Below are 19,092 nucleotides of genomic sequence, written 5' to 3' on the forward strand. Positions count from 1 at the left end.
ATTTATATGTTTTGTTTTTTTATTTTTCCACTAAACTAAAACTTTAGCATGATAGCAGCCCCAAACAGCCGTAACATAATGTTAACATAATGGAGAAGGTAAAAAAGCTCAGACAGGGAGTTGAGATTTCAAGTATACATTTTTGATTTGTCACACCGTCACCAAAAAACACGACTCTCACTCTGAGTAGGCTACAATAATCTGTGGTTGTCTAAAATAGAAAAAAATGTAGAGTAAGAATCCCACCTAAAGAAGCATTCCGTCCCTTCTACACATAGTATTGGAGACCAACTTTGATGGCTAGCCACAAAGTAATCTATCCACCGGTCCATAATTAAAAGGTAGAGTGCATTCCTGCAAACCTATAAGGTATACTGTAAGGTTTCTCACCTTTGTTACAGCTTTCTCCATAGTAAGGCCGATGGCACTGACAGCTTGGACGAACCCACATGTCCACACACACCCCATGTTGCATGCATGAGTCTTCTTGACACCAATTTTTTTTGCTGCATCCAATTTCCAAGCCAAAGCCTTCCTCTCTAATGAGGTCTTGAGGCAGAAGTAGCTTGTGGTCAACTTGAAGGTCTTCCATGCAGCCAATGAACCCTCTACCGCTGGACGTATGGGCTAAATATTCCTGCGGTGCCCCTCCAACATATAGCTGTTGAAAGGAGCTGGGCTGGAAGAAGATCAGATGGTTGTAGCCCTCATTTTTTAGTAGGCACTCTTCCTCACAACCAGGTCCTTTTACAACCAGAAGCAGCCTCTCATCCATGGTGACAGTGGCCTGATGCCATTCCCCGTCATTGACTGGACGAGGGTTAATAACCTGCAGTATCTTCCCTGACTTCACCGTGGCCTGAAGGGAGCCTCCAACAAGCTCCAAGGAGACAAAGCGCTCCATGGTGCCCCGGTAGTACAGCACCATGTCGGGCAGAGTGCTCTTGAATCGCACCTGCATGTGGAGCCCGTGATTGTGGTCTTTTGTCTCTCTTTTCGTCCTGTTTTTGGAAACAGGTAGCTGCATGTGGATAAAACCCTCTGAGTTGAAGGAGAAGGTGGTGGAGGTGTTGCAGTGTTCTCCAGTCCAGCCAGGCGGACAGAGGCAGGTGTAGCTGTGCTCTTCAGCATCAGTCAGCACGGGGAAGCAACCTGCTTTGTGTTGACACTGGTGTTGCCGGCAGCCGACCAGACGGACGTCACAATCTCGCCCACCCCAAGGCTCCTGGCCAGGCACTGGAACGGGGCAGTGACAACTATAGGAGTTGGCAGAGTCTTCACACGTGGCGCCATTCTGGCATGGATTGCTGTCACACTCGTTGATGTCCACTTCACAGTGTACGCCTGCATGAAGAGACACTCATGTTTAGTGCTACAACTTACTTTAACAGAACTGATTCAACTTTTCCTTCAAAATACTAAAACACACCCTTCACAGGGATCAAACTGGAAGTATTATTTAATAATAACTTAAAATCACATCAATCTGCTTTATCAATTAAATAACAAGGGGAATACTCCAGGAGCCTGGATAGTCTACATTAAACCTAATTTGATGAAGATCTTGTTGCTTGGTTGAGGCAAGGCATTATTTTTTTCATTAGTCATTTGCAGATGAGGAAATGACTAGAGAAAATAGCCATTAATTGGAGGATAATTAGATTTGCACACATTTTTTAAAACAGTTAAACCAGTGTCATAGTGATTGTATCAGCCAGACATTCAAATACTATACTATATGTGTGTCAGACAACCTTGTGTAACAAAACCACACACACACACACACACACACACACACACACACACACACACACACACACACACACACACACACACACACACACACACACACACACACACACACACACACACACACCATGTCCCAGAAATACAGTCTGTCTGCCTGGTTCAGTAGTCTCAGCCACCTAATTGAACCGCATTCAACATTAAGCCCTGGCAGCAGCAGTCAACTTGCATTAACATAGTCCTTTAAAATACTCTACACCCAAGGAACCTTAAAGCTGCTCGTCCTCTCTTTGCCAAGACTCCACCCTCATACGCAAGCATGCAACTTTCTTCGTTGTTAATATAACATTAAAGTGGTGTACCATACTGTACCTGTCAGCCACCAGAGCCCACAGCAGAAGCACAGCAGCAGCATCAACCTGCTTCCCCCCATGATCCACACACACTCCTCACACTGCTGGATGACAGAAGTGAAACTCTCTCTCTCTGTCTTTCTCTCTATCTGTCTCTCTGTCTCTCTCTCTCTTTTTCTCTCTCTATCTCCCTCTCTTTCTCTCTCTCTCTCTCTCTCTCTCTCTCTCTCTCTCTCTCTCTCTCTCTCTCTCTCTCTCTTTCTCTCTCTTTCTCGCTCTGTCTTTCTCTCTTTAGCTTACAAAGTAGAAGTGCCTCCACTCCTCCACTCAGTACCAGGCAGAAGTGATTACAAGGCAGCCCTGCCCACCTTTGCTTTTCCACCCTCTCTTTCTTCCTCCTCTATCCCTCCCTGAATCCCTCCCTCACACCCCCTGCTCCTCTCCTGTCTGCAGCCCAGCCTGAGCAGAGCGGTAAGCCTCCAGCCTCCAGCCTCCAGCTGGCTCCTGTCAGTGTTTGACAAGAGGAATGCAGTGCTGCATCCCCTCCCTACTCCATATGCTGGCCTGTGGATGCCCACTAGCGGCAGGAGCAGCTAGAATGAACCTGCAGGAGGTGCTGCAGGTTCAAGGTTTCAGGCCTGAGCGCAGCTGGAGCGATACATGGTCATGTGTGGTACACGTCAGTCTTATCCAAGATGTGTTTGTATATCACATTAAATGTATTGCTTTTGGGAAGACTTGAAACTGAACTGATTCTAAGACAGTTTAATTAGATTCAGCACTAGTATGTTACACACTGCTGCTACTTCATATACTCTGTAATATATGCATTAGTGACTAACAAAGAGGATTAGTGCTAATTAAAAAAAACTGTACTCAGAAATTAATTTTGAATTTATTTTCAAAAAGTCAGTCAATCATGTGATAAGTCTCAGAATTCAGATTTTCTTCCTTCGCAATCAATTTTCTCAGAATTTTGATTCATAAAAGCCAAAAACAAGTGATGACATTTCACTCTAACATATTCCTAAAATTCCTATTCTGACTTTATCATTCTGAACTTGCCTTTCTGTCACCTACTAAATGTCAAAGTATTTATTTTATATACTTTATTGTCAACATTTTGTGTTTTGGTATATGCTCACCAGGGGTGGGTGGCAAATGTGGTGTGTGGGATAAAAGTTATGAAAAGTAATTAAAAAGATTATTCTATTTTCCTTTACCTTTAGTTATTAAACAGTTGTTTGAGACTTTTTTCAGAATTTGCTTTGTCAAAATATTCTTACATGTACTTGTTAATGCTGCCTTTATTCACATAATTCATCTCAGATATCATCTCACATCACGGTATTCGCTCACAGTATCCGGTGATGTAAATGTTGTTTAAAATGGGTGTTCACTGAAGCGTTAACAAATATACTTCTGAGAGAACCAGCACATGTATCAGCAATTATGGGGTTGATATGTTGCCATGAAAAATACTTTTTGTGATTTCCTAAATCAAGCTTTAAAAGCATACACCTGTTGCTGATGACGTGACGAGCAAACCTGAGGAAGCCACAATGTGAAACGTGTTATTCATAATATAGGACCAAACTCATAACCCTAACCTAATAACCTAACTTTACCTGCATCAGCCTTCAAAAACTCTAGCTCCTAACTCTAAAAGTATGGCCCAAGTACAATGAGGAAGGCACAAGAAAGGTCCATCTGAGTCATAATGATGTCCACCTCATGCATGTGGAAAGTTAACCTCTTGCACACGTGCCATTCAAAGTTAATAGGATCATCATTTTGAGCCACATGGAGTTTTCCTCTATCGTTGCTTTCTGTTGCACAAGACTGATATGTTTACAATGTGGCATACCATTAAAATTAAGTGCATGTTATTTGGAGAAAAAAAAATGTTTTTGCTCACATTGTTTGTTTCGTCTTTTCTTTCAACAGGCTTTAATTAGTCTCCTAAGCAGCTTTGCTGTAATCTCCCCTCCCCCTGACAAATTTCATAGAGACCCCTGTTTAATACCCAAGGTGGACGCCTGACATATGGCACCATTTATTGGCTTTGTTATTTCCTGCTATGCTCCTCCGTACCATATGCCCTATCATCCCGCCTATCATCTGCTGTGTTGTGGCCTTCACATTGCATGGCCATAATACAATTAGCTAATTAAATTAGCTTCTCATTCTGTTGATGAGAGGCTTGCTGAATTCCGCACTTCTTAATCCAGATTGTGTGTTTCAAGGTCAGTTTTTGTTGCATTTCCTCTTGTTTTGAGTGATGCACTGACAAATCTTCCTTAATGAGGAATGAATACCTTGGCTGGTCAGGAGTAATGATTAGCAAGAGGAAGATTAACCCTTTATTGTTTGGTCAACGAGATTCTGAGACCTGGCATGAAGGTCTGGCTTCCACTGAGGACGTTCAGTCCACTTCACTTAACATACAGTATTTTACAGGGAAGTTATTTTTACATTGAGGAAAACCAGCACAAAATGAATGATTCTATTACCTAATAAGTGGTTATTACTGTAAGAGACAGTTGGCTTGTGACAACAAGGTTGTATCATTTCTAATCTGGTCTAAACGTAAAAATACAACATAATATCAATTGAGGTCCATCAAAAAAAGTCCAACAAAATAAATCAAGATGTCTGTGTGAGGAAGGACAGTAGTTATTCATATACTGGTATTAAATGTAGGCTGTTCATTGTGCATGACATTTAGTTCTGCAACCAACCGTTATTTTCTTTATCGATTTATCAGATTCATTGATTGATGTGCTCTAAAAAAGAGTTCAAAAGTTTGTTGTTGATACAATTTATTTTCATAGGCTAATCGCTTCAGCTCTAATGGAATATATACTTTTAGAAACATTTTCAGGAACCCATGTCCCTCACCAGAGAAGACTCTAGTGATTTTACCAGACATCTTCATACTATTTTTCATTTGATCTCATAAATCTTTCTGGAGCTGTCTCACCACCACCTGCCATTTATTTTAATTGTCCAGCTATGAGAAGCTCCTTCATTTCCTTTGTGCATTATATTAGGGGAAAATAGTACATCAACAGCACATTCAAAAATGAACTATTTTTAGTATGCTTACTGACTATTTTGAGTATACTTCATTTAGTCACTTTTCCAGTGTGAAACACAAAACAAAGTCAAAACCTTCTTAGAATTAGTGGACTGCATAAAAGAAGTATACGTCGTCACCTTGACCGTCAACTATTGGTTTGTGGAGTACCGTTCTGAAGACTCTAGTTTGGCATTTTCCACGAGAGGGTGGAGCTCTCCAAACAGTTCAACCAAACACTGAACATTTTTTGCCGACCAAAATATTACAATTAACTCTCATGAACTGAAAACACTGTGAAAGAGTAAAAGTTCTCAGACGAAAAACACGGAGAGCAACCAGACCAGACAAAACCGTGGTAGCGACCTGTCAATCACAAGTTAGCCCGGACCTGAACCATTTGCTGCTTTACCGTCTGTTTTACTCTAAATGGGAACATAATTTCCAAAATGCATATTATACTGTAGCGATTGAGACCATAAAGTCAAGAAAAGGTTAAATAATAAATAAAGTGAGAAGTAGGGTAATTTATAATAGAGTTCTCATTGGCTTCACTTTTCAGACCCGTAGGTTTCCCCTTGATTATTACGTAGTAAAGGTACACTTTTCACTGTTTCCCTTTAACAACAGTAAAGTGATGTCCGTCTGAGCTTGCCAGCCATGTCTTGAGTTGCAGTAATGTTCAGCATCACAGCTGTTCAAGCTCAATAACCACAAGCACATGCAGCAACTGTAATATCAGGAAGTGCCTGTCCTTGTACTGACTTCAGCAGTCAGTGCGGATGAGTAGTAACAGCGACAGGACACAACTCTGTGGGGTCCCTCTGGAGGAAGAGATGCTTGTTTGTTAGGAGATAGGAGTATAAGAGCAGATAAGAGTGTTCTCCTACCTGTGAAGCCGTCTGGACACACGCATTGATAAGAGTTGACCAGATCCTGACAGGTTCCTTCATTGTGACACGGAGCAGTCTCACACTCGTCCACATTGACTGAGCAGTTGTCTCCTGCCAACAGAACATATTAATGAGATTCATGTATATGCTGTCCTCACTTCATTGTGAGTTATTAAGGCAATATGTCAAGAAACAAAAGGGTTTATGTTGTGAAAAGGCTTACCAGTGAATCCTGGCAGACAGCGGCATGTGAAACCAGCTGCGTCTTCATAGCTGAAATTGGCTTTGCTGAATTCAAGCAGCGGTACATACTGCAGGATGTCTGAACGCTGGAAACATTTGCCACCATTCTCACAGGGATGCTGCTCACACTCATCTATATCCAGCTGGCAGTTCTCCCCCTCGTAACCTGGACACACATACACACAAATTCACGTTTCAATGATAAATCTGTCTCAAAACAATGACCATAAGTACGTTAAAGAGGTAATGGTCACTGTTATTATTTATTTTATCCAAACAGGCCATGAAGTGATCCCATCCTAACTGGCACACACCAACACAGTCCACACATAGGTATTGTTAGCTAGCTGAAGCTAACCTACTGTTAGCTGCATTGGCCATTTGTGTCGAATAAACACAGGCTGCATAAATACTTTAGCTATTGTTGAATAAAGGAAGCTGAAAATGTACGCTTTGTCTGAACAAAATGTGAGTACCATGACGTGTCCCTCGATGGGAGCTGAAAATGCTGTTCACAGAAACACAAAAAGGGAATTTCATAGCAAACAGATTGTAACTTCTAAATATGACCACTTTATTTTTGCTTCAGTTGAACTTTAGAATTTATTTTGACAAATGTACAATTCCCTTGCTAGATTTGTCGAGATTTAGGAGCCCTTTAGCAACTTAAAAAAAAAAAAAAAACCTAGTCACTAGCTACTTTTCTTCCCACTAAATATGTATTATTTCCAAGTGTTGAGAGAACCAGCTCATACCAGTGTCCCCAGTCTATACAACAGCCTTCATTAAAAGTTATTGATACTTCAGGTAGATTTAGACGCATAAAGATGACATAATAAAATTAAATAATTGCTAATGTTAAAGCTAGTTAGGGTCAGTTAAGCTTTTGATGTGCTTAGCATGTGAAGTCATATAGCGACCTTTCGAGCATGCTTTAGCTACCTTCCATTGAAAATAGACGGCAACATTAACCAGGATTGTGGATTTTGTACTCAGGTCGCACAAAGCCTCAATCACAATTGCTTATAGCCAGTATGGACAATATTAGAGTGACTTATATCTCTTTTAAGATATGATATCTGAGTATTTTGCTTTGGATTAAAAATCTAAACCTATTCTTTAGGTCTTCAAATCCACCTGTGCACAGCCTACTTTTATCTGCACAGCCTACTTTTAGGATATACACAACAACACACTCTCACAAGCACAATTATGACAACAAAAATCTAAACGTTATGGATGTGTGCCAGCTTCTAGTGTTTTCTTTGATTAAGCAGAGCCCCTGGTGACTGTTACAATCAACTGAAAAGCAAGTGTTCACACTGTGATTATGTTATGTTGAGTGTAATGGCTATAACAATGACAGCCTGAGATAGAAATGTGTGACTGCTGTAATGTTTGAAAGAGTTGGTTCATAAGTTGGTGCCCAGAGGAATGTTGTACCTGGCCAGCAGAGGCACGTGTACTGGTTGATCGCCTCCAAACAAGTGGCTCCATGCTGGCAGGGGTCCGAAGCACATTCCAGAATATCCTCTTCACAGTAGTCGCCGACAAAGCCCGTCGCCTCACAGTCACACTCATAGCTGGAAAAGAGCAGAGAAACAAAGACGTCGGTCTTATACTGTGATTGTCAACGAGAAGATTTTTTTGTGTGATTCATTTTCGATAAATCACTGGTTAATGCAAAGAATGATTAAGAGTTGGAACAAATTCACATCTTGAATTCTAATGTTCTAAATCAATGGCTCAGTTTTCTAGTGGAGGAAAACAGTAAAGACAAGAGGGATGTATGATCAATAAAAATAGATTGCAAGGCTATTTCATTTTGCTAACAGCTGGTCACAAGTGGTAATTACAGGAATAGGCGACCTGACTAAGAACGAGTGAAATGGCACCTCAAGCAGGAAACAAGAAATATGTCTCTTTGTGAGGTATAGTGGGCTACCTAGTTTTAGTTATAAAACTTAACATGTTGATCTGTCCCATGACAAAACATATTGTAAAAAAATATATATAACAAAATGTACCTAAACTTTGCTAAGATTAGCAACTATAAGTTACTGGTAATACCAGACCAAGTAGTGACAAACCCAGTGTACTGAAATGCAAGGGTGTGTTATGTCTTGTGAATTCACATTTTAATTTATAAGAAGAATAATGTGCAATTCCATCTTTCAAAATGTACCTTTTCTCACTTATAATATTCAAAGATGATATAACATTTGGACACAAGCATATTAGTGATAGTGACAGCACAGGTTCCTTCAAGTTGGTACATGTAAATGTATCGAACCTTTCGTACCTTTTGAGTTTTGATACTTTTTGCAAAGTATGGCAACAATTTCTCCGTGACACTGTTACTGTACATGCAACAATAAAACAACACTACAATGTTGAGTGTAAAATACACTCAACGCGTCCATGTTTTTCCATAATATAACTTAAAGCTCATGTCACTGAAGACAGAAGAACAACTTCCCAATTCTGGAAACGGGACCATCCAAAGAGCACTTTAACATAGCATCAACCTGCTGTGCCATTTGTCTCAACTCGAGTGCGAATCAATCAGAACTTGCTCCTTCATGCAGTGCCGCTAGGAGTGTGTCCGCAGCTTCCTATGTTGTGAGCGACTGCACCACAGTAGCTGACAATAGCAGAGAGTGGACCAGTGGGAAAAGTCTGGGATCCATGAGCACACTGAAAAGAATTTTTGCAGATAGAATGTTGCAGCACTCGTTGCAAAGACTGTGACTAACAAGGTTAAAATAAATCAGAAAACTTCAACAGAAATGTCATATGCTGATGATCAGCTGATCTGGGTCTAAACCTGCACTATGATTCAATGTTTGCTGCACCATCAGTTGTCTTGTCCCTAAGTGTAAAATATAACATCTTACACATCGTCCTCACTCCCTGCTGTTCCAATCAGTGTTACTACCAGGTATTCTCAGCACCTCCAGCCATCTCAATGACTCATTACAAGGGCTGACAATAAGTGGATTAATTCTTATCCCTGGTCAACTTTAATGTCTGCCATGCAGCCACAGACACACCACACACTACACATCGGCCTTACCAGGCTCAACGTGAGAGTGAACACAGACAGAGTATAGACACTAATTATGTATATAGGTTATACATATGATAATAAGACAATAATCACTTACTACTACCACTCTAACTCTGTGTATGAGTGTAAACTTGATACAATCAGATTCCACTGAAGTTCACAGTATTCATATTCAGACATCTCATCAAAGACATCATTCTGGTGTGTATGTCAGAAAGAAATACTTAAACATAAAGATAAAGATTCATTGGAAGATTAATTCTGAAAACATACAAAGAGGACCCTTTGAACTAAATCATCATGTAAAACAATGTGACAGAGGCCAGTGATAGCAGTTTACATTTTCTACATCATCTATTTTTAGTTTCTGCTTATGAATACGGTTTCTGTGTTGAAGACATGATTTCAGACAAGTTCAGTTTCATATCAATATGAATCCCCAGATATTTGTAATAGGAAACCTTTTCATTCATGATGAACATTGGCGCTGGACCATTTTAATTTTGTTATCGTTAATTCAATAGCTCCTTCATCTTACTAACATTATTGTTTCAGGTTATTCACAACACACCAGCTGACAAATCTGTCAACTTTACCTGTACAGGTCCACATCTTGTTACTCAAACATCAGTCGGTTTGTCAGACCTCGTTTATAGTTAAATTCTGCCTCACATGTACAACAGTCCATATCAATGGAATAGTGTAACTGTTTATCCATGAAGTTCTATTGCATTTCAAAAATCAATATCTATACTAAAATTGTATGTGTGGGTATGTACAGGTGTGTGTAATCCTACCTGTTGACCCCGTCGAGGCACTGGCCCTCATTCAAACAGGGAATGCTGGCACATTCATCAATGTTGACCTCGCAGTCTTGGCCCTGGAAGCCGGCCACGCACTCACACGTGTATGTGGCGATGTGATCGCGGCAGGTGGCACCGTTCTGGCAGGGATTCACCTCGCACTCATCGATCTCCACCTCACAATTAATCCCTGCAGGGAACAGAGCAGGGATGGCAGTGGGCCAAGGAGTGAGTTTGGCAACACACCTCATTATTATATTATTATATATTATAATTATAGATATAAATATTATATATATTATATTACAAACTACAGCAACACACACTAATGCCTCTTTGACAGGGCCAGAGCCATGCTGAGTTTGTTGCAAGTTAAATAGGTTAGGAAGAAATAAACTACAGTGTGGTTACAATTAGACAAATAAAGTATGGCTACTGTATGGTTATGGCCCTCGGGCATTTGGCTCGTTTACCCTCAAATGGAGAGTGCTAGTCTCATAATGGATTGCTGTTTTGGTGATCAAATATATTCATATCACATTACATTATTACATTACATTACAGGTCATTTAGCTGACGCTCTTATCCAGAGCGACTTACATTGAATTAAGTACAGGGACAGTCTCCCTGGAGCAGCTCGGAGTTAAGCACCTTGCTCAGGGGCACAATGATGGCAGCCTTGTTATAGAACTCCCCACCTTCTAGTGTTTTGTTCGGAAGGTGTACCACTAGACCACTAGGCCATCACCACCCCACCACATGGCAGATCATTAGCCAAGATCTGATTGATGACAGAAATGTCTCCTTTGCAAAGCCTAGCCAGTCTGACTTCATTAAGCCACTGACTTATTAAACATAGTGGCTTACCTTTGAATCCTGGAGGGCAGTCACACCTGTAGTGATCCACCTCATCCAGACATGTGCCATTGTTTTGACAGGGTCGGGAGGCACACTCGTTGATGTCCAAGTCACAGTGGTAGCCTTGAAATCCAGGCACACAGAAACACTGGTAGGTATCAGCCCCGTCTTTACAGATGGCTCCATTCTTACAGGGCTGAGACCGGCATTCATCAATGTTCTCCTCACAGTCCATCCCCTGGTACCCAGCAGCACACTGGCACCTGTGCCCAATGTCAGGGATGTCCAGACAGGTGCCACCATTCTGGCATGTTTTCTCTAAACAAATGGTCACATTATCCTGGCAGTCCTCCCCTCCCAATCCCAGGGGGCAGTAGCAGGAATAGCCATTGATTCCGTTGACACAATTGGACTGGATGCCTTTGCAGGGGTTGCTCTGACATTCATCTACATCCTGTGTGCAGTTGAGGCCCGTGAAGCCGTCCGGGCAGTGGCAGGTGAACTCGTCAGTGCCAGGCCTGCTGGTACAGTTGGTGCAAGGTGCCATGATACAGGCATCATACAGCTCATCACAGTTTTCGCCCATGTACCACATCGGTCCTTTGGGGCAAAGGCAAACATAGTCACCCAGGTTTTCAAGACATGTGGCACCATTGTTGCAGGGAGATGACAGACACTTGTCTGCTGCAGCTGTGCACAGTAGGCCTAGAATGGAAGACACAGCTGCAGTTAAAGATGCCATAGGCAACCGTTTTCTTTCTTACAAGCCTAAATCCCAAACAGGGATGGAGAGAGGTAGTACCAAATTGCCAAACATTTAAATATTGTATATTCACCTTGGTCTCTCACAATTACTATTGTTTTCCATGCATTATAGAGCTCATATACAACATCTTATGTGTATATTATACATTTTTGTCATTTTATTCTCTTTGCTTAAGTATACCTGCTGTGTTTAAAAATTGTCTGTGCTTTTATTTAAGGGCAAAATAATTATAATATTGATAGCTGGCTGTGTTATATTTAAAGCCCCATTCCTTGATATACTGTACATATATCTGGTGGACCATTTCTGATGGTTGCAGAACATCTACAGCTGATTGAAGTATAAAGCTGCTCCAATCAATATTTTGATATGTTTTTGTTTAACAGCCCACAACTTTACTGTTAGGTTCCCTGTCCCCACTCTTATCAACCTTGTTTCAGCAGCAGCAGGCTATATTCATTTACATTTGCTAAAGGTCCAAAAACACAACGTGTGTAAATACTGTAGCAATATAACTTTATAATGTGATAATATGCAGGTGTTGTGTTTACAGGTTTTTGTTCTCCCCAAGTGATCATAAAACTCAATTACTGATATATTTCTTTCTTACATACATGTAAGTTTCGTTACAAACTGTGACCTGGTTATGCATTATTGTGTATTTGGCTACATTCCTAGTTTCTTTTAATTATGGAACAGCTGTGAAGTTAGCATGAACAACGATGGGGAACTGACAAAGACAAGAGGTGCCATTGAAGGAAACGTAAACTCCTTTGATAGAAATTCCAAGGATAAACATCAAGTCCACATTTTAATTGACAAGTGACCTCAATAAGTACTACTAAAACACCAAAGTAGTAGAGCGCTAATCTCCAGAAAAACAGATAAACTCACAGATTAGGCTACCCCTTTACATCCTGCTGAACCATTATGACCCCAAGAATATAGGTAATGGGACATACTTAAAAAGCCTGCAATGAAGGTATTTGACTGTGAATGAGGACTTCAATAAACTGAAAGTGAGCTGAATACCTGTTTGCTAACACAGTAGCCTAAAGTCTCTTTCCCCGTAAACTTTAGCTGCATTACCCTCCAGTTTATACAGTGGTCTACCTATAACTCTGACCTTTAGTCACAAGCCCCTCTTTCCTTTGGACTTAAGGTCAGAGCAGATGGTGTTAAAAGTAAACTTATTACATGACCAAACTAGCAGCTGTCAGTGTTGTCAATGAGAGTTTCACTCATTACTCATTCACTCAGTACACAGTTTGGAACTATGATGTGTGGAACAATAGTGATATTACTAACCTGAAATATTTAACGATTGTCTGAGAACCACATTCATGCAAAACATGAACAGCATAGTTGCTTCTTTTTTTCTTCAGTCTGTCAATCTGTCCAAAACATTGGTTCAGAGCAAGATAGCTTAACAACAACGCAATCTCACAGAAAGTGTTTGACCCATACATCCACCCACCCCAACCTCCACCTTATGCAGACTTTGATTAAAATGTATTTCTGTTAAACCTGGGAAATAGAAATGGCCTTTCCATAAGCATGTCAGTCACACACGTCTGACTTCACACAATGCACTTCTAAATACAGTCATGCTCCACAGGGAAGAACCTTCTTAGATTTTGAGTTTCCTCCAGTGTAGTGCCATTATGTGGTCAAATTGACAAGTTTTGCCTCACTACTGCTAATGCTTGTTATTTGTGGGGTTAATGCAAGACTATGTAACTTTAGTAAACATTGCCTAAGTGGCAATTACAGGATGATATATTTGAGTAAAGACATCATCATTAGGTGACTTGCTTGAGAGTGAGTGGACGACAAGCAGGAAACAACAAACATGCTTCCTGCAGGGGTACGACGTGTTTACTTAACATTAGCCACCATCAGCTAATGATCCTTCTCCACTAAGTAGCCGTAGCAGCAAAAGTGTATTGACTTATGATGCAAGGATGCATGTTATAGCTTATACATTCTTATTAAAAAATGTGGGAGGTAGATTGTATTCATTTTTCTTTCAAAAGCATAGCTTAAAAAATCTTTTCTAAAGTAGATGGTAAATGGACTGCATTTATACAGTGCTTTTCCAATCTTTCCAATCACTTGAAATGCTTTACAACACACGTCAGCATTCACCCATTCACACAGAGTCAGTTGCTACCATACAAGGTGCACATCAGTAGGGATAAGCAATCTCACACACTCACACACAGCTGGCCATCGTGAGCAATTTGGGGTTCAGCATATTGCCCAAGGACACTTCGATATGTTGACTGCAGTGGCTGGGGATCGATCCTCCGACTGGTCGCCGACCACTCTACCTCCTGAGTCAAAGCCGCACACATGAACTACATGTATGTCGGCAAATTCTGACACCTTTTCCCCAGTGTCCCCTAATAAGATGCTTCATTTCCACCACAAGCAGCCATACTCAGAAATGTGTGGTATCAGGGTACTGTAGGGTGCTTTGAATAAAGTCATCAACAAACAATGTGTTCCTCTGGTAGCAAGTCATCAACACAAACATCCTGGTAACAATGTGTTTATATCTTCCCTGCAACACCTACATTATTCATTTCCCACTTTAACACCCCCAGTTCCTCTCACATGCATCTGCTATCACTTCCTTCATCTCCTCTAACATCAAGTCTTCCTCCTCACATCAGTCTCTCACTTCTCTTCCCACAGTCTTGATGCTTTCCATACCTGAGAAATCCAAAGAAGTGCTGTGTTGTTTGTTCTCCCTCTATGTATTTGAATGCTGATCCCAGAAGTCCCTGCATAGTGTTGATAACCTAAACTGATACATTGTTAGATTGAGGTGCAGTGAAGTCCATTGAGACCTTAGTCAGTGAATTTATAATGACTGGAAATGTTTTCTGATGCTTTTTGGCTTTTGAACAATGTCTGAACTCTTGTTGCATTTGTTGAGTAAAGAAGTACTTTGCACTTCTGTTTTTGAAAGTAGTGCCAATCTATAGAGTATAAAGTGTGGAATAATTATAGATTATACTGATTGAATTAAAAGCGTTCATTTTTTTATACCATTTACAAATGTATGTTATTCGATCTCACAATTAGTTTGTCTGCTTTAAGAAACAGCTCTTTTTGATTGGAAGACATGTAGGCAAACAAGAGGGGAGAGGGCAGTATACTCCTATCAGAACTGTTGATGTCGGATGGTTGAATGGCTTTGTAACCCTCTCCCCCCACACTTCAGATTAGAAGGGTTTGTGCCCGTTTCTGTACATTTCTGTAACTTTCCAATCGTGATTGGAATGATGTTTTTTGATGTTTTGGAAGTAAAATAACCATGTTCACCAGTTATGTTAGCATACTAACATGTGCAGCACTAAACACAGTTAAGGTTGATAGTGTTGCACTATTAAGTAGTATTAAGTATTGTTTTACCTGACACTAGGCGATCACCAAATGTATCCACCCTTTGAGGGGCATGAAGGTCTGTACAAAATGTTTGGACAGTTGCCTATTTTAGTTTGTGCCAAAGGGGTGGACCAACCGGACGACAGGGCAATATTGCCATCCTTGAAAGTAAGATGAGGAACAGGAGCAGTGGCGGGCCAGCTGTTTTTCCTTTGACACGCCTTTTATTATTATTAATAATAATAATAATAATAATAATAATAATAATACATTAGACTTGTATAGCGTTTTTGCTGTTGATGAACAGCCAGCAGCTCATTTAAATATAAAGGTTATCCAATTATAATGTCTATAATCTTTTTTTTTCTTTACTGACAAACTGATTATAAAGATAATAAAAAAACGTGAAAAAGTTTATTATTATTATTATTATTGATTATTCCAGCGGCACACTTGAGACTCCATACATACCCACTAAAATGTGCAGGATACATTTGTTATAGGTTGTCAACAGGTCACCAATAAAAAAAAATGTTAATTATCTCTCAGTATAACAGATTAACTGCAATCATCCTTGCTGCCCTCAAATATAAATGTTGCATTTTATACACACACTGTGACACTTCTGCACCACAGAGAACGGTCATTTACAGTACCAGTCAAATCTTTGGCCACTGACTGTGGCTATACAGCAACTTTTGACTGGTACTGTATGTTGAAGTGTTTTTGCATTTGACAATAACATTTCATACTGGGATTTTTAAAGAACCATTACACAGCGATAGGAAGACTTCTTTTGTGAAAAGGATGTTCATGCAGTAAATCCCTCAATCATGCTACAGAATGTGTTAAATGACCCAGGTTTGATGCTAAGGGATTTTTTGCATGTTCTTCCTTCATATCTTAACTTAAGCTGCAATGTCTTTTTCACAAGTGTCATTTCCTCTGTCTGCCTTACACCCCCTCTTTTACCTCCCTCTGTTGGCTCTCACTTGTACTGAGATCATTTTTTCTTTTGTGTCATTGTTGTTCTCTTTCGTCTCCCTTGCCAAGAGAGTCAAGATCTTTCCCTGGACTGGTGTGAAAAGCAAAATCATGCACTTTAACCTGTAATCTCATGAATGAAGGCCTCTGTAGGAGACGGCTGACAGAGACAGTGAGGGTCTCCTCACTCTTCGCCCTTCCATCCAAACCCAATCAACCCTTCACACATTCCAGGGAGCTGATAACAGCTCCTCTAGCCCCTCCCCCGGCACTGAGCACTTCATAGATCATGGTTATGGCCAGACAGGGTCGATCCCTGGCACTGAATGGTACCAGCATCAGTTAGTCAGCTCAGTTAAACACTGAGCAGAGCCAATGACTGTGGCTCTGCAGCAAGTAGAATGATGTCAGGATCAAACTGCTCTCCTGAGATCTCACAGTCTCTTCTTCCAAGAGGGTTTTGCTTTAACACAGACATATCCCTACTCTGATGTGAAGCATGGAGTCAATGCTGTTGCTTCATTCCTCTTTGTCTACTTGTTATATTAAATCTGCAGGTTTTTAATCTCCCCAGTTGAAAAGCAGGAAAATCAACCTGATTCCAAATTAAATTAAAGTATTAACAGACCAAGAAATTACCACTGTTACCCCAACTTTGTTGTAGGAATTTATACCAATTCACAAAAATCTGTAAAGTGTGGCCGGTGTGGAGGTGTTTTTCATTTTCTTTTTAAATATGAAACCTAAGAAGTATAACAGTTTGGAAAGGAAGCAGGAGCATGGATACACAGCACGGCAGGAATATACACCCCAGATCTCATTATGTGTACAAAATAATGTGTATGTTGGATAAAAATACAGAACATTTTGTGCAAAGGTCTTTCTATCAGTAGTAATTTACAACATTCTGTGGTTCATTTCTCTTACTAGTAGGACATACGTACATTTCATTAACAAGGTTCACCTGAGCACTCAACATCTTTGGTTACTTTATATGGATTATTTAGTACATTCAGTTGCCACCGTGATGAATTAAATGTTCTGAAGAAGCGCATTGCTGGCAATACATCATGTTATCACGTAAATATACGTGTTCATTAATCTGAATGGCTTGTGCCTCCTACTCAAGTTATTGCAGTCTGCAGTCATAAACTGCACAATGTTTAATATTTAAGAACATCCAGAGCAAAACTTCAATCTAAATTTTAACAAAATACCCTTCCATTGGATTTGTGTTTTTTGCAAGATTTGTAAGAAATGTGTGGTGATGGCCTGGTGGTGTAATGGTACGGCTTCCAAACAGAACACCAGATGGTTGTGAGTTCAATGTAGTTAGATCACTGTAAGTCGCTCTGGTTAAGATAAAGCTGGGCTTGTACTGTACATACAGTAGAAGGCATGTTGCTTACTCAACCTTTTATGGAATACACCTGGTGATATCAAAGATATTATAGAGCCCTATTGTTGTCCAAAAACTATTCAAACACATTACACTGTTGCACTGGACGACATGTTCCTTCGTTACTATGAGCACACACACTGTGGTTTATTTTGACTCACTCTAACAAATGCTGTCCTGCTGCCACAAACACTCTTTAGAGCTGAAAATAGTCCCCAACAAATTCACTATTTCTTCCTGTTTGAGGAACGTTAACGTGATAAAAAGTCTAGTGACCAGCTGTTTAAGGATTTGACTGAGCCTTAAAAAAGCTAGATGCCTTTTGTATATATTTACTTCTTCAGCAGAAACCAATGGTCTTAGAGCTGAGAGCCACAGATAGCGATGTCAGAGAGTATTTACACGATTAACACATTGTTGGCTTTTTAAGAAAGAAAAATTATAACTCCAGAATTATCTTTGAATTGTGTCTTAACTAGAACAAATTAAGTCTTTTTACTAATTTGGGTGACCCAACTTTTTAAAGTTAGCAACACCGTGAGCAAAACTCCAATCTAAACTTAACTAAAACAACCTCCCAAAGCACATTTTTTTCCAAGAATCTGGGCAAGACGTTAATGGCAGTGAGTCAGCGAGACTGAAAGAATGTGTGTATGTTGCTAAGACAATTTTGACTTTTTAAGAGTTTTGAAGGGCCTCTGCACGTCTTAAAATACCATATCTAATGAGATAAAGACACTCTAAATTCTTGGCAGGTGCAAAAGGCAGGGAGAGAGCCGGAAAAAGTGTACCCCAAGTCACGAAAACAGCAACACAAAGTCAACAGAGAGTCTCGCTGCAGGGCAGAGGAAGCAGCAATGCTATGAATCACAGAGAAAGGGAAGCCCCTGCCTAACGCACACGTTGGGCTCAGAGGAATTTTATTGAAATCACCACAAGAGACGAGCAGCTCTGCCCGAGTTCATCTTTGTGCTCCAAAGGCTCCACAGCAGGCGGCTGCTTTGCTTTGTACAGAAAAATGCACAAATCGCCTCTGAATCAGTCACAGTTACACACTGAATGTCTCCCATGTGAGCTGCTGCTGCTTCATTTCTAACACAATGTTTGTATCTAGTTTGGGGGGAAAATATGTGTTTTTAAAACTTTTATTTGACAAATTTAAATCATAGGACTAGTCATTACAATTACAATGAACTAAAACAAATGCTGGCATTATGAGTAATGAGATGGAGTGATTTTTAATCTTTGTTCCTTAAAAAGTGAAATAATTAGTAAGCTTCTGCAAAAAAATTATGAAATAAATGTCACAGTCTGTGTGTGTCATAGAGGATGTCGTCTGTCGTGTTCTCATTTTCCTAAAACTGCTGCTGTTCAGACTGTGTTGCATTAAAGCGATGCTCCATTTTAAGGCCTTTCCACTAAAATCCATATCCTGTTCAACTGTTTAAGCTGCTTCTTCTCAGTAAACTGGTTGGTGAATGCTATGGATGCTTTTGTGTACT

General features: G+C 40.2%; 1 protein-coding gene across 2 annotated transcripts in view; it reads right to left on the minus strand.

Annotated features, from left to right (window-relative positions):
• LOC115013828 (protein crumbs homolog 1-like) overlaps window positions 1-19,092 on the minus strand; it is a 32,698-nt gene that overhangs the window by 12,272 nt on the left and 1,334 nt on the right. The window contains exons 2-7 of one of the 2 annotated variants that reach the window (XM_029440356.1): window positions 11,055-11,645; window positions 10,182-10,377; window positions 7,758-7,897; window positions 6,295-6,480; window positions 6,069-6,182; window positions 391-1,344 (exon numbers count right to left, since the gene is read on the minus strand). In XM_029440356.1, the coding sequence (XP_029296216.1) occupies window positions 391-1,344; window positions 6,069-6,182; window positions 6,295-6,480; window positions 7,758-7,897; window positions 10,182-10,377; window positions 11,055-11,645 (2,181 nt within the window). Of the gene's footprint in view, window positions 1-390; window positions 1,345-6,068; window positions 6,183-6,294; window positions 6,481-7,757; window positions 7,898-10,181; window positions 10,378-11,054; window positions 11,751-19,092 lie in introns of both variants that reach the window. The other variant, XM_029440355.1, reaches the window with a different exon arrangement.

This window comes from Cottoperca gobio, chromosome 9 (assembly GCF_900634415.1).
Source record: "Cottoperca gobio chromosome 9, fCotGob3.1, whole genome shotgun sequence".
NCBI classification, from domain to species: domain Eukaryota; kingdom Metazoa; phylum Chordata; class Actinopteri; order Perciformes; family Bovichtidae; genus Cottoperca; species Cottoperca gobio.